We start from the raw sequence: 20,409 nt of genomic DNA, 5'->3' as shown, positions 1-20,409 counted from the left end.
TTTCCCTCTGTAATGAGTGAGATTGCATGTGGAATAAAGTGAAAAGAGTAGAGTCAGGAAGAAAACAGAAGCTTCCATCTCAGGCCATTCCAAATAACCACTTTATTTCCCATGGAACATCACCATGGCAGCCCCCATAGCAGCATCAACATCTTTCCCGTAAACCACAGGGAATGGAAAAATCCTTTCCACTTCCTGCTTCAGCACCTCATTCCTGGCCAGGGCACTCCCACTGCCCAGGATCCTCCTCACGCCCACGTCCGTCAGGCGCTGCACAGGTAACATGGAGCAGAGGTTTTGGACAATCCCACGGCACAGAGCTCTGGTGACGTGGCCCAGGGACAGCTCAGAGGCAGCAATGTTGGTCACTGATCCCAACTGCTCAGGAATGTGTCTCTCTCCAAATATGGTTGGGTGGACTGAGAGTTTGCTGTGGTTTTGGGCCAAGGCTGCTTGGATTATCCTTGTATAGATGGCAGACTCCTGGACCTGAAGTCCTGCAGATGGAAAATACCAGGTTACTAATCTCTTACAATGGACAATAATGGCAGAGAGCAGCTTCAGTGGCTGGATTCCATGTGAATGCGAAGCTCATCTCAAGTACTCGCTGAAAGAACAACTTCAGAGCTTACTTTTGTATTGCAAAACCCAAGAGATTATTAAAAAACCTGTGAAGACCAAGCTTAAAGCACTTAGAAGACATTACACGAGTTTGAGTCTTAAAATCCATTAGAGTTCTGCAAAAGGCAACTGATCCAACCAAGGGACTCCTCTGGACTGCAGTCACACAAAATTAGAGGCTGTTGTCCTCAAATCTGCCAGCTTTTCCTTGTGAAAATCAACTTGCACAAAATAATTCTCTTCTGTCCTTGAAACCAAGGAAGACCTAGAGGCAATGTGAATGTGGAGTCCAAGCATGACTGTCCCAGCATGTTCATAAGCAGGAAATTCCAGAGATCTAGGAAGCCTGGCCCAAGAGTTACATCCTCGTTCCCTGTATGGCACGACAGAACAGCTCTAGGCTCGTTCCTTTGCCTCAGTTTCCTTTTACCTTGATGATCAACCTCAATTTTAAGCTTCAACTCTCCTTGACCTGACTTACCCAGCTCCTCTGTCCACTGTGCCACCATGCCCACAAACGCTGCCAGCACGTTGCCTCCGTTGAGCGATGCTGCCACTGCCAAGTAGTCCCCGTTGAAGTAGGGAAAATAACTAACAGCTGAGGAAGGATCTGGTGTCTCTGGAGGCTGGAAACCAGGGGGCATTGAGATGGTCAGCTGAGCAGAGGTACTGAAATTAAGAACTAGAACACAAAAGGAATTAAAAAAAAGAAAAAAAAAAGTCAGTGTTTTACTAAGCCACCCTGAAGGAGGACAACGAGTAAACCAAATCAGATACTAAAATGATCATACCTGCATCAGTCCTCTCAGTCAGACAGGAATAAACAGAGCACTGCAAATCTCCCAGAGCAATTCCTACTTTTACTCCTTTGGGTATTCCATGCCATGCACAGGTTGTCCTGCCTGCAATGCTTCCAGGGTCTCCCACCTCTGGAAGCAAGTGAACAGGAAAGCCGGATTTTTTCAATCTGTAATCAGAACAACATTATTGGAGGAAAGCAGTATGGGAACTGTGGCATGCCTACAAAGACCTGTCCATATATTTGTGGCTGCTGGATTTATGGAGGCTTTCACCTATTTAGAAAGCTCTGTCTTGGACAGGGGCAGCATTCCAGTCCAATGGGCTGGGTAAACTAGAATAGTCTAGAAGAATATATAGTTTTCCTTTATATGCAATCTGAGTACCTGAGATCACACAGTACGTGTTCAGCCAGCTTAACCTGCTGATGTCACATGGACAAGCAGTTCCAGGGTAAAGGGACAATCAAAAAACAGCAAAAAATGCAGCTAAGTGTCAAAGAACTTAAGATGTCATGCAATTAGTGGTTCAAAACCAAATCACAAAGAGTTAAATCCAACAAACTCCTTATGCAATCAGCTGCAAGATAACACTACAGTGCTACAGCAACAGCTCCACATTAGTAAAAGTTCAGTTGGCAAAATGCAAGTTTCTGTCACTCTTTCATACCTTGAGAAGATCTTTCACCTTGGAGTCCTGGCCTAACCTAAGCAAGCCCTGAATATATAAGGCCTTAGCACTCAGTCCTGAAAGAGTAAATCATTAAAATAAATAAGTAAATAAATAAACTGATTCCCTATAAGATTTCCTGTAGCTTAACAACTACATTATCACAAGTAAGTCTTAGTAGTTATGAAGGAGCTCAGTTGAAAGAACTAAGAGAGTGATAACTGCCTTTGCCACAACAGAGGGAACACTGTGGCTGCAACATGCACTTGTCCATTCCCATCCATCCCATCCCACCATGGAAAAGGAGAGAACAGTTTGCTATACAAGGACTCACTGACGAGTCTCTCAGCTCTGCTCTTGGTAGGTATCTCTAAAAATACTGTACCAGATTTTACAAGATTTAAACAGATACACTTCACAAACCAGAGCAAACTCTCAATAGTCAGGAGTTCAGCAGTACAGGTCACAACGGATTAGGAGTAGCTTTCGACCCCTTTTTATCTGTAGCACATGGATACTCAGGGCCCAAAGAGGTGCAGTGCACAAGCCCCACTGAATGACCTTAGCACTTACATGTCAGTATTCCAGCTTTTGCTTCTGGAATTAAAATATCCCCAGCTGGCAGCATTCTGGACAGACATGAGTGGCTTCTTCAGGTCACACAACATGGCAACCACGTAGTCCTGGATAGTGCCAGCTGCATCATAAGCCTTCAGAAAATCTGGACTTTTAAACAAGACATTTTAAAAACAAAACCAGTAAGGGTATTTTGCTATAAGGTAGTGGGAGCAAGACAACTTCCATTGCTACAGAGAACTTGACACGTGTGGTCTCATCTAAAAATTAAACTGTCACCTCAGTGATCAACCTGCATTTTGTTGTTTTGGTTTGTTTTTTTAAATGGAATTTGTTTTCCAAGCTGCAGCAATACTTATCTCCTGATGGAAGATGGAGAGACAGCAGCTTTAAGGAATGAATTGTCTTGGTTCAAAAGCATAGCATTGCAAAAGTCACCAGGAAAGTAGTAATTGTTTGCATGAAAAAAGTGGCACTTGATTGATCCTGGAGCATTTGAGAAAAATAGGTAAACTCCCACAGTTGGTCAGAGATCCACAAATGATAGGAATGGAAATGTATGAAATGGTGAAACAATGCAGCTCTAAAGTAGGATCACACCATATTCCATATATTTGCTGGACACCTACTGGAAGAAACCAAGATCTAATAAGTTTTTTCCTCTTTATTGAACCTGAGCTCAAAGCAGAGGAAGACTCTGGCTCTTTGAGAAAGATGAAACTGAAGAGCAAACCTTGCTGATGCCAAGTCATAAGTGAAAAATTATATCCTCTGCAAACATGCCACAACAAAGCAGAGCACTCATAACACCTCATGAGGATCTCAGCGTCCGAGGAAGGAAGGAACTGAAATTAATTTAGAGCCTTTTTGGTTTAGCATCTGGCAGCAACCAGACCAAGCACTCTGTGACTGCTTTAGGCATGCTGGTATTTTCATAAACAGCACGAGGCAAAATGACAGTGTTCAAGCTGCATTAGCAGAGCTCCTCTGACCGGTACAATGGACTACAATTATTGTGTGATACTTTAAAGCTTCTTTTACTCTATGGTCAGAAGCTCTTCTTTTTGTCAGAAATCTGTAGTAATTTTATGAGGTCAGAGACTCTTGTGTGCTCAGTTGCATATAGTTGATATTAAATACTGCCATTTTAAATATTGTTTGACAACTTAATTAAGATTATGATTACAGAGAAACGCAGCCCCTCAGCCTGCAGCAGCATTAACATGCTACAGGAATAGGAATTGCCACATAAATTCAAGATGAGAAACTGCCTGACACAGAAGCCCTTTTGAGAAGCAATGTACCTCTTCTTTAAATACCAGTAGACTGTGGCACATCCAAATCCTGTAGCCAAGCTCACGTGTGACTGTGGCAGAGGAAGAGAAGAGAGGAAGGTGGGACTGCAGCGGCCGTCCTGCCAAGTCACCAGGTGACTGACGTGCTGTGGCTCAAAGGCAGGGCCTGTGCCACACTCTGTCCACTTGCAACCTGAAACACAAAGGATCCAAGAAATCCAGTGACTCCCTGCACTGCAGCCTGCCTGGCATCCCTCATTTCTGGACACGCTTGATAATTTGTTCAATATACTGGAAAAAGAGCAGAAACAGAGCCAGCAGAGATTGTAATCAAATTATTTGTTCATGGTTTTCAGCCCTAGATAATATCATAATGCCAGTCATCCTTTGCTAAAACAGAGGATGCTATCCAAGGCCTTCCTTTTCTCTAAGCACTCCTAGTGCCTAAAGGAGCAAGCCACTTTAACCTTGAGATGTTAAAGATACTTAAATAGCAGGTGAGCCACAAAAAAACCCCAACCACAGCTCTGCTGTGGGAGGCAAGGAGCTGATATGGCAGCTCTCACATATAAACCTCAACTGGGATCTGCCACATCACAACCTGGAGAATGCTGTGGTAGCAATGAACTGCCCATGATGGAGACACCAAGTTTCATCACCTTTTAAGCCAGCCTGAAATCTGGATCTATAAGTATTAAGCAATGGACTGCAAAGTACTAAAGAGTAACCCTCCCCTGTGCTGTGCAGCGGAGCTTCACCAAAGTAGATCAGAGTTTAACTCAGTTTTACCAGTCCAGCACGTTCCTTTTGAACACAGAACTCTACAGCTTTGATGAAACATTCACATTTTTTCACCTGAGAGGCAGGGCTCAAGCACTGGCACGTGATGTTTGCCAGCACACTCCAGGGCTCAGCCCTGGCCTCTCCCTGGACAAAGGGCAGGGACAGAACAGGCCACTCACTGTCTCCAGCTGGCTCTGAAACTGAGGCTAACTTCTGGGGTTTGGCCAGGGAGCAGAGTTTCAAGCTGTGCTGTGCCACTTGTCCTACAGCTCAGAGAAGAGACCCAGCTGCCTGACTCACATAAATACAGCTAAAAAAGTCATTCTTGGGCTGGATAAATCACACTCAGACAGCAAAGAGCAGCCAAGAAAGCTGGGAAGTGCCATGTGAAACATGCAAAGCAAAACACATAGTCTTGCTCGTTCCCTCAATTCCCTGTTCTATCAAGTCCGTTGGAACCGAATTTCCAATTGGTTTGCTTTTCTAGTCTTAAATGGATTCTAAGAAATATTAGTAACCATAAATCTAATCCCAAAGGATGCTACTAAAAATTTTATTTGTGTCCCAAAGGTCATGGATTCACTTAGTCCACTCAAAACAAATGAGCGCAAACACCCTCTTTCACTTGATAGAAATGAAACTAAAGTGGCATGTGGCTTTAGGACATAAAATATTTACCAATATGACATAAGAACCTGTGCCTATGAACCCAGGAGGCTTTGTTATGTAGCTCTTGGGACACGTGGAAAGCAAAACAGCTCCTTCAGTCCATCAGCCTTTGGATTTGTTTCTTCCTAATAATTTTCAAATTTAACATAAAATTACAGCCAGAAATGAATAGTAGAGTGTCTCTTCAAGCAATTAAGACCCTGACAATTTCTGACAGGCAGTGACTAGCACTTCTGGGAAATCTAATCTACGGTTTCCAATAAATCTTTGCTTAATCTGCATAACTCCTATTATAGTAAGACTTGTATAATTGTATTTATAGATAATTGTTCTGATTATATGCACATCATAAAGTAAAAAGAAAGAAGACATGGAACCACGCTCTGGAAGCTTTAGACTTCAGCAGGTTTATAAGGCAATAGCCAAGAAGATAATCCACCCCTATCTCAGAGGGCTGGCAATCCAAGGCCTGGATTTTTCCAGTATCCTCACTATCACAAGGATTATCTGGGTGTTTGCACAGTCAAGCCCCACGTGATCACCTCACTGCAGCTGATTTTGTTTCTGAGGTCTTGCCAAGCAGCTGAGCATTCAGAATCATGACCATAGTCCTTTTTCAGCTCCTACTAACAGAAGCATAAGCAACAAAATGAATGCAACATGACAGTCTACAACTTGGTAGGAAAAAAACGGCTTGAGATTTTGGGGGGAAACAGCCAGAAAGTTGTGGAGATGCTGGACAGCATCCCCCCCCAAAGTTACTCACAATTAACAAGCCACAAATATGTTATTCCTCCTTCATATAATTGTGCTGACTCTGCAGGGATCTCATTAGACTAAATTCTTTAACTAATCTGTGCAAACAATATCATTAACTATACAAGGAGCTGAAATTCCAGGAAAAAAAGCAAAATTCCCACAGAAGATGACCTGTTAATTCTGTTTTACAGAAGACCAAAGTGAATACACAGCAGTTTAAAAACAGAATCATTTCAGTGCTAAAATTTAATTTTAACTCTGAAGAGGAATGTTAAAGAATTAATGTTACCTTTATCACTTTTCCAAAACACAACCCCATGCATTTGTCCTGAAATCCCAATGTGGGTGACTCGCTGGAGCTGCTGCTGAGGTAGAGCAGCAAGACACTCATTCAGTGCTCTTATTATTCTCTGGACATTCTGCTCCATTCCCTGCAACCAGAAAGCATCATTCTGAGCATGCAGCCATTAGGATTCACCCAGTGTATTTATTAAACAAGGCTGCTCTAGTCAAAAGTGAAGAACAGAACTCATTTAGCTTAATAGCGTGTATTAGAGTAACATTCACTACTAAACTGTAAAAAGGAAAAACATCCAAAACCCCCCACAAACCCACAAAACCTAAAAACAAATACTAGGAAGTTGAGAAGAAGATTTTCATGATGTTGATATCTCACTTCTGAGTATTTTATTCCTAAAACTACCCAGCAAACTGATCTGCTCATCAAACTGACCAAACTGTGCCTCAAGAAGCTCTATGGCAGCTTTCACACTTTCAAAGATTCAGATTACTTTGTGACAGACCAGTATCAAGATTACAAACAAAACTACTCAAACAGTAGTCTACAAATAAATGTGAACTTTGCACAGGTACTTTTGGCTGCACAAACACGGCTGTAGGGAGGAGGGCTGGCCTGTTTGGTATCTTTGCTTAGAAATTAGCCCTGGACTCACTACAATACTAGGCCAGAGGAATGTTGATGCACATTTTTTGATTCTGATTCATCCTTTTTTTAGACTGACCAACACAATGGATGAAAAGATCTTTTGTAGGAGTACCTGTTCCTGGTTATTTCCACGGGGAATTTCCAGTTATGATTCCATCTCACAATAAAGTACCTAATACCCTTCCAGTTGGCAAGTGGTTGCTGTTCCCTGACTGGGAGTGTCAAAGACAAGGTGGTGGTTCATGGGAGAATAGTTTCAGATAGTCTTGGGCAACTTTTCAAAACCTGGGTCTTTCTTAAATCAAGCAGCTCTACCTGACTTCCTTGAACAGGGAACAGGGAGTGTTTTAACTCTAGTTTCAAGTATCCATAAACACGCAGCAACCATCTGCCAATCTCGGCATAAAACAAGCCAAGAAAGCCACTGGAGCCTGCACAGTGTAGCAAAACCCAGGCACGACAAGGCAAGGCTGGTGTCCTACAATTGCCATCAGTGCTCCCTGCCAGCCCTTACCTGCGGTCCAGCTTCCAGGCTATCGGTGTATGCCTGCGTCTCCCTGGAGCAGCTCTCTGCCAGCACCAGCCCCCGCTCTGTCCCTGCCACCAGGGCCACCTTCACCGACGTGGTGCCCAGGTCTATGCCCAGCACACAGGTGGGCTCAGGACTGCCCGCCATGGCCGTGAGGGGACCGCTGTCAGCTTGCCCACCGCATCCAGAGGGACCGACACCCACCATGTCGAACCCCACACGGCTTCTTGTGCCCCGGACAGGTTACCAGCCCCCAAGAGCCGAGGGAACACGCAGTGTGGGCTCCCAGGGACGGGACAGGAGCGCGACCTGGACTTTGCCCTCAGGCTGAGGGTGCCTCCCCCTCAGCACTCCCCGGCCATTACCCTTTCACCCTGAGAGTGACAAACCGCCCCTTCCCCAGCCCTCTCCGCTGACACGCGCACCCTTAAGCCACACTTTTTGTCGAAAACCAGACTTCTTGACAAAAATCAAACCAGGACAGCGCCCAGCCCGCCTCGTCCCCTCTCGCAACCCTCCCCCCTCACAGACCCGCTCCGCCACACCCAAGATGGCCCCGGGGGCGGCCGCAGCGACGCGGTGGGCGCTGGGCGGGGAGTCCACAGGCGATCGCCTCACGTGAGAGCTGAAAAGGGAAGAGACGGGACGGCGCCGGGCGCTGAAGGAGGTGGGTGTCCTCCCGCTCCCCGGCACCGCCGCGTATCCCAAAGTACCGGGTGCCCCTCTCCGCCGGGGCTCCCGAGGGGAGGGTGGCGGGACTACAAGTCCCAGCGTGCCCCGCGGCGCGCTGCCAGCGGCGGGGGACTGGCGAAGGCGCGGGGGCTGCCGAGATTTGTAGTCCCGCGCGTTGGGGTTGGGGGGGGGTCCGTCATGGGACAAGAGCTGAAGTAAAGATGTAAAGATGTTCCCGGGGAGTCCGGGCACACAGAGGGACTGAGAGATCGGTGCTTTCTGAGGGGTGCTGGGGGTCCTTCGGCCAGGCTGGGGGCCGCGGTGCTGGGAGGGGAGCTATTTGCCTCGGCTGCCGCCTGAGGGGATGGGCTGTGCCCCCCTCGAAACGCGTGGGACCTGAGCAAAGCTTCTCCCCGCTTTCTCTGCAGCTTTTCCACCATGAGGACGCGGTACCTGCTCCCCGCTCTGCTGAGCCTCTTTCTTGTGCTGCCGGGGCCTGGCGGTGAGTGTTCGGTCATCCCAGTTTGGCCCCACAGGGCTCCAGACCAGTAAGAGGTGGAAGAGGGCAGCTCTCCGGTTATCCCATTACAGCTCTCCAGGGATACCCGTGACACGTTCCCATCAGCTCTTCTCTCACACCTTACCTTGGCTGGGTGTCAGTGCTCTGCCCAGGCACTGTTGTGGGGGAGCCCTCGCCTCACGCTCCAAAATCTGTAGAAGCAGATTAAATACTGCCTGGGATGCAGCCAGTGATAAACTGACTGCCTCCTCTGCACTGAAATAACTTCTTAAGAACACTGTGTAATATGTGGCAACAGTAAAAAAAAAAGAAAGTGTCCAGGCCAAGCTGTCCAAACTGTTTATCTCTCCGTTTCTGGTCTTATTTTTATATGGCTCTTTGTTCTTTCCCCTTGTCTCTTGTGTCTTTTAAACACATAATGAATAAAATAGGCTTGGATTCCACCTGTCAAAATTGATGACATCTGACCAGCTTCAGGTTTTGATAGTGGTTGTACTGGCACTTGGAATCTTGGCCTCTTAAGAGCATGATGTGGTACAACATAGCTGGGGTGTTGTATAATGTACCCCTTAATTCAATATTTCAGAGCACTGTAAGTAAGGTACTTGAGATTCTTGAAGTGTTAAGATAGTAAATGTACATCCTCTTGGATATCTAGGTACCTGGTTTGAATTTGTGATCCAAGAAGCAATTTTAAACTAAATTTTGGGCATTTATGACTCTTAGATTACTAGGATCACATCAAGAATCAGTGTGGCCTTCACTTGGCACGACCTTTTGTTGAACTTCACGTATTTAAATTGCTTCCTTCCAAAATGTTCAAGTGACAATTATTTACTTCTCCTTTTAAGTTGTTTAGTCACCTTAACTTCAGTACCTTTAGTTGCTGTACTCCCTTTGCTGTTTTTCACGTGTACTAATGTGATTGATCTGATACTGCAGGTACCAGTTGACAAAATGTCTATGGCACAAAAGAAAATAGGTTGTTCTTCTGAAGGAGCTGTTCATAGTAATCGAGATTTGTGTGGGTGGGTTTTTTTTCCCCTCAGATGGAGTCATTGTATTGTCTGTCCCTGAAGTGGTTTCTTTAGAAAGTGGAAGTTCAACAAACGTCACTATCTCTCTGAGGTAAAGTCATGATTGCAGCTTTACTTTCCCTTTGGAACAGGGGTTGTCCTCCATAAATGAATTTACAGTTCCTCCATTTCTAAAAACTGATGCTTAAGAGAAACATGCATTTCCTAGAAGGATAGCCTCCTGGACAAATGCTCAGTGGAGTTCTCTAGGGAAGATATGCAGAACTGTGTCACTCAGAGAGGGGGGTTTTTTAGGTTTTTTTTGTTTTGTCTTACTGCTGTAATTTCTGTCCTTCATCACCCCAAGTACGTGTGCATTGTTTCTGCCCCTCCTTACCAGCAAGGGTTAATGAGCACAAGGATGGGATCCTGGTGGCAACGACTTTGCTCTGCCACTTGTATGGAGAAGAGGGAGCTAAAATGTGGCCACATAATGTCTCGTGCCCTCTCTAGTTCAGATAAAAGAACCAGTACAATGTTCACACACTTGGGTGCTGGTGTTTCTCCGAGTACCAGGCAGGGACTGCTGTGTGTGGGCTGCTCATTGCTGAGAGGATTTAGCAGATACTCCCCCACATCCCTGCAGCAATCTCTGAACTCTGTTCCAGTCTGACCTGTTTTCTTCTGCCTTCACAGGGCTCCATTAAATGAGACACTGGTGATAACTCTTAATATTACACACTCCTCAAAGAACAGCACCATCGTTGAACTGCCTGATGAAGTAAGTGACAGAACAGACTTGTGATCTTAAACAAAAGGCTCCTGCTGGTGTGGTGCAATTCCTTTCTCTTCCCTCTACTTTGCCTTGCAGGTACAGTTCCCTGCAGGTCACACTAAAGCAGACTTCCAGGTGAAAGCAGATGATGTTGGACAAGTAACAGTTTATCTTTATGCCACTAATTCCAACTTAACTGGGTGAGAAGCTGTTTTTTAGTTCCACTTACTCTCCTATAGCTTTCTAAACTTTGGGGTAACTATTCCCTCCTTGTAGTAAAATGGGATGTAGTTGAGAAGATGTGATAACCTCCAGCAAACCCCAGGGTGTTCAGATAAATAGAGGGCATGGAAGCAGAGTGATAATCTTTTAGATTATCTGGTATTTTAGATTTAATTACTAGATAGCTGAGTTATCACAGCTCCTTAGTCTGGTTTTAATAATCCTTCCCAAAAGCATGAAAATTACATGCCAGATTTTCCAGTCTGGGAAGCATTTGGTTGTCAGTGTCCAGGGGGATACTGATCTTTCTGTGCAGGCTTTGTTCTGGATTTCTAATAGCCTGGTGCAGCTGTGCACCCACATCACTACCTTGACATACAGGTGCTTTGCTTTCTAGTTAGGGCAGCCCTCTTCTCACAGGTGCCAGTCCTCCCTCACAGGAAAAGTCTAGCAAGATGGAGAAAGCTGGACAGTATTCATTTGTTGCCCAGATGTCACTGAGCAACAGGATGCTCCTGCTTTACTTCCTGGTTTTGCTTCTGCTTTTAAAAGTCGAAGCAAATGCAGAGGTGAGCACGTGGAACACTCACAGGACAGGCACAATCATGAGGCTTTGCTGACAGAGCATGGAAAGTGCAACACTCTCTTGCCTAACAGAATCTTGTGCTAAGAGAGTGGAAGCCATAGGCACGAGATGACCTTTTTGAACATTCCTGTGGTAAAAGAATGGAAAGGAAACGAGTCAGGCAAGAAGGAAAGGGGGGGTAGGAGTGAGAGATGTCCCGAACATAACAAGGACACTAAAGAAAAGGGGAGCAACTCAACTGCAACCAACTGAATCTTTGTTGTCTTGTCTCAACACCTGAACTCTATTTCCTCTCTCAAAGCAGAGCAAGACAAAATCTCCTGAAAAAAGTGTGAACAGATGAATTAACTAATTCTTTTTGCATTAACCATCAGACCTAGGATTCGATTCCAAGTGATCCATAGCATCATAGTGAGCTTTGCTGATGAGGTGATTGGCTGGATCTATTTTGTTGCCTGGTCCATCTCCTTTTATCCTCAGCTCTTTGAGAACTGGCGACGAAAAAGGTAAAGAGACTTAAGATGTGTTTGCAAGTCACTTAAGCACTCCTGCAAATCCTGTTCATAGCTTCAGTTACATCCATCTTGGTTATTGTGAATTATCCATGGAAAGATGGGAAAAACACAAGGCAAATTGCAGCCCCTTTTATACATGAGCTTTTATACATGCTGGTTAGGGGAAACTAAGTGCATCTTATGAACACCTGATCCTAAGGTTTGGCATCCAGTACTAATTTGTGATAGAGATTTCCCCATTGCCTTTGGTGTGATGTTGCAAATCATCTGCCTGAGCCAGTTGTGATGATCACTTTTAAAGGTTGCAGCCTTGAGAGCTGTTTCTCAGACCCTTCCTTGTAGTGTCATCATTAGGCCAGCTCCCCTTAAACTAAGTGACTCCAAGTAGAAACGTTATTATATATAAGAACTAAAGCATTTATTCTGGCAGAAATGCACTAGTGCCTCAGGCTGGAATGGCTTTATCAGAGAAGCTGAACTTATGGAGGGGTCAAGTTAAACACCAGGGACACAACCTGGTCAGTGAGAGCTGTGTTATTGCACCTTGCTTCCTCATGAACTCACAGCCTTGTGTTGTCACAATGCCTGAGGCTTTTGCTTAATCAGAAATTGCCTGTAAATCAGTACATTTTAGGGTCAAGCTGTCCCTGGAACTGCCTGTAATGCTCTGATGCATGTTTCTCTTTTTTTTCCCCCCCTACTCTAGTGTTGTTGGACTAAGCTTTGACTTTATAGCATTAAACCTCACTGGCTTTATAGCATACAGTGTGTTTAACATTGGCCTCTTCTGGATTCCCTTGATTAAGGTGAGCATGATTCTCTCTAAATACTTGCCAGGGGTTGGGTATCTACAGAAGGGAATTAAAACATGTGGCTGGTTTTGGCTTCTCTTACCTTTAGGAGGAATTCTTGGTCAGTTATCCCAGCGGGGTGAACCCCGTGGCCATCAATGATGTTTTCTTCAGTCTCCACGCAGTAACTCTGACTCTCCTCACCATCATTCAGTGCTGCATCTACGAGGTGGGTCTGGGTGCTGGGCTCATCTGTCGGCTCTGGCAGAGCTCCCTCTGCCGGGCACCTCACCGCTCGTTTGGGGCTCCAAAATCCTCTTCACTGCACTGTCACTGCCTTCCCAAAAGCCAGGCTTCACAATCCAGCTGCCTTCATCTTTCCTAAGTTAGCAACAACTCCACTGATCATATCTGCTTCAGCCTGATGGATGTTCTGAGCTTATAAATTCCTTAGGGACTCATAACAACTGAGGCAAACAGCCAGATTCATAAAGTTCCCAAGCAGATCTCTGGCCAGCATATAGATTACAGCAATTCAAACTTGCTGCTTTTTTTCAACTTCTTTTATCCTAAGACAGCTGTAAATGCCCTTTTACTGATTGATTTTTACAGTCAGGTGGTTCTTTGTTTAATTCTAACGTAAAAGCCTCTGATCTGAACAAGCCAATTTTCTCTAGATGGTAACTGTTTCTCTCTTGGGGTTCTTCCTTTGGTGATGCTAAACCCAAAACTGTAACAGCCCATCTGTCCCCACTGCCAGGTGCAATAGTCATCTTTTACCATAATGGCATTATCAGCCTTTTGAATACATAGGAACTCTTCATATCATCAGACTGAATTTGGGAGATTGTTACAGATTATACACTATAAATACTCCAGAATTGTTTCCCCCTTACTCAGGGACAGCAGTGTTTCAAAATATTGATATGAATATTTCTCAGCAGCTCTTGCAAACCTACACCTGGTTGCTGTAGCACTTGCTTAATTTCAAAGTTCCCTTGTGGTACCAGCCTGACTGGTAAAACAGGTTTGGACTGTAATGTTGCACAGTCATGGGCAAACTGTATCTTAGTGTCTGGGGATGTATGGCCAGACCAAACTGTATCCATGTTTCTGTTTCAGAGAGCGGGTCAGAAAGTATCCAAAGTTGTTGTTGGACTACTGGCACTTGCATGGATCTTCACCTTCACGACGCTGTTTCTTGCTGCAGCTGAGGAGATGACTTGGCTACAGTTCTTATTCTGCTTCTCCTACATTAAGTTAGCAGTCACACTGATAAAATATTTCCCTCAGGTAAATCTGAACTTTTTTGCTTTTCTGCTACATTCTTAAGCCTGCAGTGTGTGCTCTTCAAAATCTGACTACACTAAACCACCAATGATTATTTATGAAGGCTTTTTGTGACAAAACCAGCATAGTTATACCTGCAGCTGCTTAAATGTTACTCTCAAATGCCTGTGCATGACACACTGACTGACTCCTTGTTACACTCCCAGGCTTACATGAATTTCCGTCGGAAAAGCACTGAGGGATGGAGTATTGGAAATGTATTACTGGACTTCACTGGCGGAAGCTTCAGCCTTCTCCAGATGTTTTTGCAGTCATACAACAATGGTAAGCCTGGAACTGAGCTGCTGGGGCCTTTCTTCATGGGGTGAGAGGCCCCGCTACAAAGCAGATATAAACCAGCAGGTTATCTCAGGAGGATGATGTTTGTGCTGGGGTATGGGGAGCTGTTCTTTTACAAAGAATAAAGAATCTGCTCATACTCCCTCAAGATATAAAATGATATATTCTGAAGAAACCATAGGAACAGTTATTAATTAGCTTTGCATAAGATGTGCACTCCAATCAGTCCTAAGGTGTGTCTAAGCAGTCCAGGTAATAATCATGAACTTCTCTAACATGCATGGCACGACCTCGTAGTCTTGAGACAAGACCACACTTGAGGAGATAGACTTAACTCTAATTTTGTGTTTGACAGATCAGTGGAAATTAATCTTTGGAGATCCAACCAAGTTTGGCCTGGGTGTCTTCTCCATCATCTTTGATATTGTTTTTATGGTCCAGCACTACTGCCTTTACAGGAGACGAGGGTATGAACCTTGTGAATAACAAACATCACTTGTGGGGACAAAAACTTTAAACTGAACTCACCTCTACCCTGGCTGAGGGCTTTCAAGATTCCTGCTGCCAGTCACCAGGAATACTGATTCTGATCCGTGTCTATGATTTGATCCTCTCTGGTGTGGAATGTTGCCTTGTCAAACACCAATTACCAGATGCCTTAAGGACAGCAAGCTCTCTGGCCACCACTTGCACATGGGAGACTCGTGCCTGTTGAAGCTGCACACACAGTTTAGCTTGAGCACTCCAAGCAACACGTGGCTATTTTTTCATTAACAACAGGGAAGAGAAAGACCAGAGCAATGTCTTTCTGATGGGGAGTGAAGCACAAAGAGTTCTGTCTTCCAAAAATCTGAGATCTTGTTTAAGCAACCACTTAATATCTTAATGTAATGACTGAAGACTGTGAATTCAAGTGCTGCTGACTCCTCAGACAGCTGCTCACAGTGCAGCACCACTCAGGCTGGCAGTTAACAGCCAGAGTGGGACATAACAACAACGGGGTTGGTAACAAATGCACAAATATTAGAATTTTAACTCTTTATTAAAAAAAAAATTCTAAGAAGCAGAAACTGTATTCTTATTTCACTGAAATATTTCACTTATTTCACTCTTTCAAAGGTGCTAAGACAAGTGCTCAGAATACTTCCAGTTGCTAACTTCATTTTGCTCAGTTGTACTGACATGCCTTAAATCCTAATGGGTGGATGGTAAAGATTAAAGATTTAACAAATGAGTGGGCCATGTTAACAGCCCCATGATTAAAGTTTAAGCATAAGCTTTTGTTCCTGGGCAACTTTCTAACTACACATGGTACTCTCAAGGTAGAGATCAAGGTCTTGAATTACTTGGAAGGTAAGTGTTAGACCTTTTAAAAGAAGTAGAAGGGAATCTATGCATTTGTGCTTGAATAATTGAATGCTTAAAATATCATGTGTTTTACTAGGTGTCAATCTAAGGAAAAGCAGGTTCTCCCCTCCTAGAGCCCAGGTGAAGCTTGACAGCTCAGTAACACCACAAATACCCACCAGTGAAACCAGACCTTACTAACCTCAGTCCAGAATCTACTTCAAGGCAGAAAAAAGGTCTCAGCTGGAGGCATCCAAGTGATGTGGCACTCTTAAAAGTAAGGAGAAACAGCTCAGGAAATCCAACTTTGTTTTATTGTGTGTAAAATCAAGTGAAATAGCAGTACAAATAGCAGTGTATCCTTTCTAGTAACAAAAATAACTTCAGCTTGAAAGACTTAAAATTTACCATGGAATTCTTAAGTTACAAAAATTCAAAAGCAGGATTGTAGTAATTCCATAGATATAAAATTGGTAAATAGGCATCTGCTGGTGTGCATAGAACAGTCTGAGATGCATCAATCACAACATGGCACAGCAGTAATGTACTGAATAAGTTAGTCTGCCACCTCCTCATGTTCTATTTACAACAGCTTACCTGAAGACTGCTTAAGGAAAGTATAGATATGTATAAATCAACTGAAGAGGATTAAAAACTCCAGTTTTTGGGTAACTGTAAAGCTGGCTGGCTAACAAACCATAGGATGCCAGATCATGAACTTAGTGTTGCAGCAAGAATCCTCAGTCCTGGTGGCATGTTGATTTAAACAACTACCAGAAGTTTAAGTTTGGTCAAGAGGCACTTTTGCAAGTTACTGGCATATTCATATCTTCCATCCAATAAATCAGTGATTTACACAAAGTCTTCTAGAAGACAAACCAAAATCCACCCCTCCCATTTCAAGTCTGATAGAAGTGGAATGAAGAACTGAAAACTCTACAGATACGAGCAGCTTTTTTTGGTAAGTTCAGCAACATTGTTTTCTTTCCTGCTCCATATTCCCTTAATTTAAACTCAGTTCATCTGATGCTCCAAATTACTTGGGAACAAGGAGAATTAAGGTTTTACTTTGCCAGGGAGGCTGAACTGTAGTGTCCATGAAGCTGTAGTGTACTTCACAAAGATTAATCTAATACTTCTGTGCTACTCAGTTGTTTCTTGTCTGAAGAGGCTGCTTTGTACATGGAATCTTTGCAGGGAACTGTAATGCCCCAAACCTTTCAGCACACTCTCCAGCTCGCACATGGTGTGGGATTAGTACAGTGCTCCTCCCCACAGCAGTGTGCAACTCTTAATTCTGGCATTTTAATTTGATAGCATGGGAGGGACAGGACAGCTCACTTCTAAAAGCTTAGGCACAGCAAACCCTCTGGTTTTTCATAGCAGAAGCCACATTTCCTCTTAAAATAGAAAGCTTTTGTGTTACAGGAGAATCCTGTCAAAATTAAGGCTTTTCCAGTTGCTCTTAGTTAACTACAGTTTGTCCTGTCCCAAAAGCCATGCTGACAAAAGTCTTGCCATGTACCTGCAGGGCAGACTTTAGAGATGCACTCTGCTGAGGGGACTATTGTTTTACTACTGCCAGTTACACCAGAGGAAGTTAAAATAAAGTAGTGTTTACCACAGGTAGGAACGTGCACCCCTTCCAGACAACCTGTTCCAGTCTAGCATTTGCTTCTTTCTTTGATACCAGTCTATACATCTCCCTCCCTAACCCTTCCCCAGCTCCATGATTGATTAGGACATCATGGATTGCTGCACAGCCTTCTGCAGGGATTGCCTGGTCACCAGCAGCCGTACCACCTCCTCGTTCCTTTTTGTCAGCCTCTTCCTAGCCTGGTCATGGGTCACCATTGTCATATCCCAGCCATTCACCTGGGGGAAAAAAAACATAAAATGAGGCAGGTTCAGGGACTCACAGGTGTCCTGTTAGTGTTCTATCAGAACCATGCAGTGGATGTGCTTATGCCACAGCTCAGTTTATAAACAAACCCCACAAACTGTCCTGGGAAGCACCCAGATGACTGTTTTCCCCCAGCAGAGGCTTGTCTGCAGTGTGCACATGGTGCTGTGTTAGTACTGTGTTATCTTGGTGTTTACCTGCATGATCTTGTCTCCAATCTGGAGTCCTGCAACTTCTGCTGGGCCTCCCTCTGTCACCCTCGTTACATAGATACCCTGGGAAAAAATGAAGGGTTCATTCCCTAAAGATGGGAGCATTAAATACTCGAGGGCCATTCTACTGCAATGCAAAAACACTTTGTAGTGTACTATGGAATTCGAGTTTAAAAAAAAAGGCTTGTGCAATGTTGGACAATAGAAGAGGTGGAGAGGTCATTTAAACAACCTCACTTTGCAAGTGATAATGAGGAAACAGTAACTTCAGTAGTAGTGGTGTGAGAGGACAAAGATGCTGAGCTGGATCCCTCAGCCTTTTGGAGAAGGAGTTGCCACAGGAAAAGAGCATCTGACCTTGTCAGTCTTGTCTTCAGAGAAAGGATTCTGGGTTGGGTCCTGATCAATGCCACCCCCAATGCTGAATCCCAGAATCAAATTGTCACCTTGACGAAGCTTATGGATTTCAATTCTTTGCTGAAAAGAGGAGAGAAAATAGCTCAGTATTGTGATGACTGGAAGGAATCTTGGGTGTTTCAGACACAAATATTTAAGATCCAGTCAGATTGTCTTTCACAGAGATCCCACACACCCACCAGAGGGGGCTGCCCAGAGCTTGGTACCCTTGTGTACTGTAAGCAGACAGCTCTAAACCCCCTGGCAGCACAGAACTGTCCTCTGGCATTTGCTGTCAGCCACACAGCCCTGGTGTTGACAGCAGCTGGCTCTGAACTGTTCTGTCACAGAGGAGCAGGACAGGAAGCCATTCCATGCTCAGCCCAAGGGTTCTCATGCCATGAACAGCCAAGCACCTTAATTACTCAGAGCTTTATCCCCTGCCCAGGGATAGAAGGGAACAACACTAAAACCAGACCAGGTCTCTTTAAACATGACTCATGCCTTGATAACCAGCAGTCACTCATGACCAGACTCATCTCACTTGTTATCCACGTGCCCTGTGTTCCTGCTAGTCCTATCGGCAGAAATGACAACCTATTATTAGGATGGATCTTTTTCAGGATAACTTATCCACACTTTTGTAATCCAGGGGCAGGTTCCTCGCTGCCAGATGCACAGAGGCCTCTGACAAGCTTTATGCATTATGTCAGCATTGTACAAATGCCAGCAATTCCTGAGCCACGATGAAAAGCCACAGTCTTAACTGGCACAATAACCTCTCAAAAGGTGGTTCAGCCTATCTAGTGGAAGATGTTCCTGCTTATTCCAGGGGCTCGATGAGGTGACCTTTAAAGGTCCCTTCCAACACAAACCATTCTGTGAGAATTCCTCACAGGCGCTGGACTCAGACCCTCCCTAGGATCCAGACTGACTGGGATCAGTGGATCCAGAGTGGGATCCACAGCAGGACAGAGTCCGTGTTCTCAAGGCTGTCAGCTCTCAGACACTGGGGGCTGTGCAGCCTGTTCCAGCCGAGGTACCAGTCACACTCCTAGAGCACAACCACCTTTAATATTCCAGCCACCGGAAGGCACAGAGTCCTTCACTTGCACTGCGTGCAATTACCTCACTTTAAAAGCTCTGCTTCCTAAACCCCACCCAGACAAGCAGGTGCTTTATCCTGCCCCTGCCCTGGCAGAGCGGGCACCGCACCGGCGACCGGTGGTCCCGATACCGGGAGAAGGCGCTTCAGGCGATCACGGCCACTCGTTCCCTCTTTTCTCAAGCAACACCCGAGCAGCCGGCGGGCCTGGGCAGGGGTCTGTTGTCCCTCGGGCCGGCGGACCTTCCCCCCAGTTCTCCCACCCGGGGGGGCAGAGGCGCTTGTGCCCCGAGTGCCCGGCGGGGCCGGCCGAGCTCTGACAGCCCCCGCGGCCGCCGGGGCCGGCGGCGCTGCCGACCGCGCCCTTCGCCCGCTCCCTCCACGCCCGCGGGGACATCCACCCCCGCCGGGCACCTCCGCCCGCTGACAGCCCGCAGGGCGCTGCCGGGCGGCACCGCCACCTCTGTCCCCGTGCCAGTCCCCCTCAGCAGCTCCCAGCGTGGTGCCCCCATCCCGTCCCGCACCCTTCGCCCGCTCCCTCCACGGACCGGGGCTGGCCCGGGACCTCCACCCCCTGACAGCCTGCAGGGTGGTCCTGGGCCACCCCCATCCTCACCAGCAGCCCCTGGCGCGGTACCCCTCCCGCCCCGTCCACCTCAGCACGACAGCGGCGACCGGCTGTCCCGGCACAAACGCCACCTCCCCCCGTGCCCCCTGTCCCCGCTCACCACCACGGCGGTGACGGGCTGTCCCGGCACAAACGCCATCTCCCCCCGTGCCCCCTGTCCCCGCTCACCACCACGGCGGTGACGGGCTGTCCCGGCACAAACGCCATCTCCCCCCGTGCCCCCTGTCCCCGCTCACCACCACGGCGGTGACGGGCTGTCCCGGCACAAACGCCATCTCCCCCCGTGCCCCCTGTCCCCGCTCACCACCACGGCGGTGACGGGCTGTCCCGGCACAAACGCCATCTCTCTGTCTCTCTCTCCCCCTCTCTCTCTTTCCCCTCCCGTCGCCGCCCGAACAAAAGCGCCTGGCCCGGCCCCGCCCCCCTCCCAACTCCAGCCAATCGGGA

The 20,409-nt window shown here is 46.1% G+C and overlaps 3 protein-coding genes across 5 annotated transcripts; 1 reads left to right on the top strand and 2 right to left on the bottom strand.

Moving 5' to 3' along the window:
• Positions 1–79: 79 nt before the first annotated feature.
• SHPK (sedoheptulokinase) lies at positions 80–8,014 on the bottom strand. The gene is made up of 7 exons (XM_017821533.1): positions 7,631–8,014; positions 6,460–6,601; positions 3,969–4,152; positions 2,662–2,814; positions 1,413–1,588; positions 1,103–1,303; positions 80–497 (listed from the first exon to the last, which is right to left on the bottom strand). Exons 1-7 carry the CDS (start codon positions 7,850–7,852, stop codon positions 103–105), a joined length of 1,473 nt encoding a protein of 490 aa, XP_017677022.1. The 5' UTR covers positions 7,853–8,014; the 3' UTR covers positions 80–102.
• A 40-nt stretch (positions 8,015–8,054) lies between these two features.
• CTNS (cystinosin, lysosomal cystine transporter) lies at positions 8,055–15,434 on the top strand. 2 transcript variants are annotated; one of them, XM_017821540.1, is made up of 11 exons: positions 8,055–8,312; positions 8,746–8,819; positions 9,887–9,965; positions 10,550–10,634; positions 10,725–10,828; positions 11,811–11,942; positions 12,658–12,757; positions 12,852–12,971; positions 13,865–14,035; positions 14,239–14,356; positions 14,727–15,434. In XM_017821540.1, exons 2-11 carry the CDS (start codon positions 8,756–8,758, stop codon positions 14,855–14,857), a joined length of 1,104 nt encoding a protein of 367 aa, XP_017677029.1. In that variant the 5' UTR covers positions 8,055–8,312; positions 8,746–8,755; the 3' UTR covers positions 14,858–15,434. The 2 variants fall into 2 exon arrangements, with proteins under 2 accessions (XP_017677029.1, XP_017677030.1); XM_017821541.1 differs by lacking the exon at positions 8,055–8,312 and adding an exon at positions 8,566–8,589.
• A 576-nt stretch (positions 15,435–16,010) lies between these two features.
• On the bottom strand, positions 16,011–20,381 carry TAX1BP3 (Tax1 binding protein 3). 2 transcript variants are annotated; one of them, XM_017821545.1, is made up of 5 exons: positions 20,317–20,354; positions 20,063–20,104; positions 18,191–18,310; positions 17,819–17,896; positions 16,011–17,593 (listed from the first exon to the last, which is right to left on the bottom strand). In XM_017821545.1, exons 2-5 carry the CDS (start codon positions 20,099–20,101, stop codon positions 17,456–17,458), a joined length of 375 nt encoding a protein of 124 aa, XP_017677034.1. In that variant the 5' UTR covers positions 20,102–20,104; positions 20,317–20,354; the 3' UTR covers positions 16,011–17,455. The 2 variants fall into 2 exon arrangements, with proteins under 2 accessions (XP_017677034.1, XP_017677033.1); XM_017821544.1 differs by lacking the exon at positions 20,063–20,104 and having other exon boundaries at positions 20,267–20,381.
• Between the last annotated feature and the right edge of the window lie 28 nt (positions 20,382–20,409).

Source organism: Lepidothrix coronata, unplaced genomic scaffold (genome assembly GCF_001604755.1).
Source record: "Lepidothrix coronata isolate B3197 unplaced genomic scaffold, Lepidothrix_coronata-1.0 Scaffold91, whole genome shotgun sequence".
Taxonomy (NCBI): domain Eukaryota; kingdom Metazoa; phylum Chordata; class Aves; order Passeriformes; family Pipridae; genus Lepidothrix; species Lepidothrix coronata.
This window is presented reverse-complemented; position numbering and strand designations above follow the sequence as displayed.

Coding starts and splice junctions, on each gene's coding strand:
- SHPK (XM_017821533.1), bottom strand. CDS start 7,852: ATGGTGGGTGTCGGTCCCTCTGGATGCGGTGGGCAAGCTGACAGCGGT. Junction 4,153..6,459: donor GTTTTGGAAAAGTGATAAAG/GTAACATTAATT, acceptor TTTGTGTTTCAG/GTTGCAAGTGGACAGAGTGT. Junction 498..1,102: donor ACAGTGGACAGAGGAGCTGG/GTAAGTCAGGTC, acceptor TTCCATCTGCAG/GACTTCAGGTCCAGGAGTCT.
- CTNS (XM_017821540.1), top strand. CDS start 8,756: ATGAGGACGCGGTACCTGCTCCCCGCTCTGCTGAGCCTCTTTCTTGTG. Junction 10,635..10,724: donor TCGTTGAACTGCCTGATGAA/GTAAGTGACAGA, acceptor TTTGCCTTGCAG/GTACAGTTCCCTGCAGGTCA. Junction 14,357..14,726: donor TTTGCAGTCATACAACAATG/GTAAGCCTGGAA, acceptor TGTGTTTGACAG/ATCAGTGGAAATTAATCTTT.
- TAX1BP3 (XM_017821544.1), bottom strand. CDS start 20,305: ATGGCGTTTGTGCCGGGACAGCCCGTCACCGCCGTGGTG. Junction 18,311..20,266: donor AGCCCGTCACCGCCGTGGTG/GTGAGCGGGGAC, acceptor TCCTCTTTTCAG/CAAAGAATTGAAATCCATAA. Junction 17,594..17,818: donor TTGGAGACAAGATCATGCAG/GTAAACACCAAG, acceptor TTTTTCCCCCAG/GTGAATGGCTGGGATATGAC.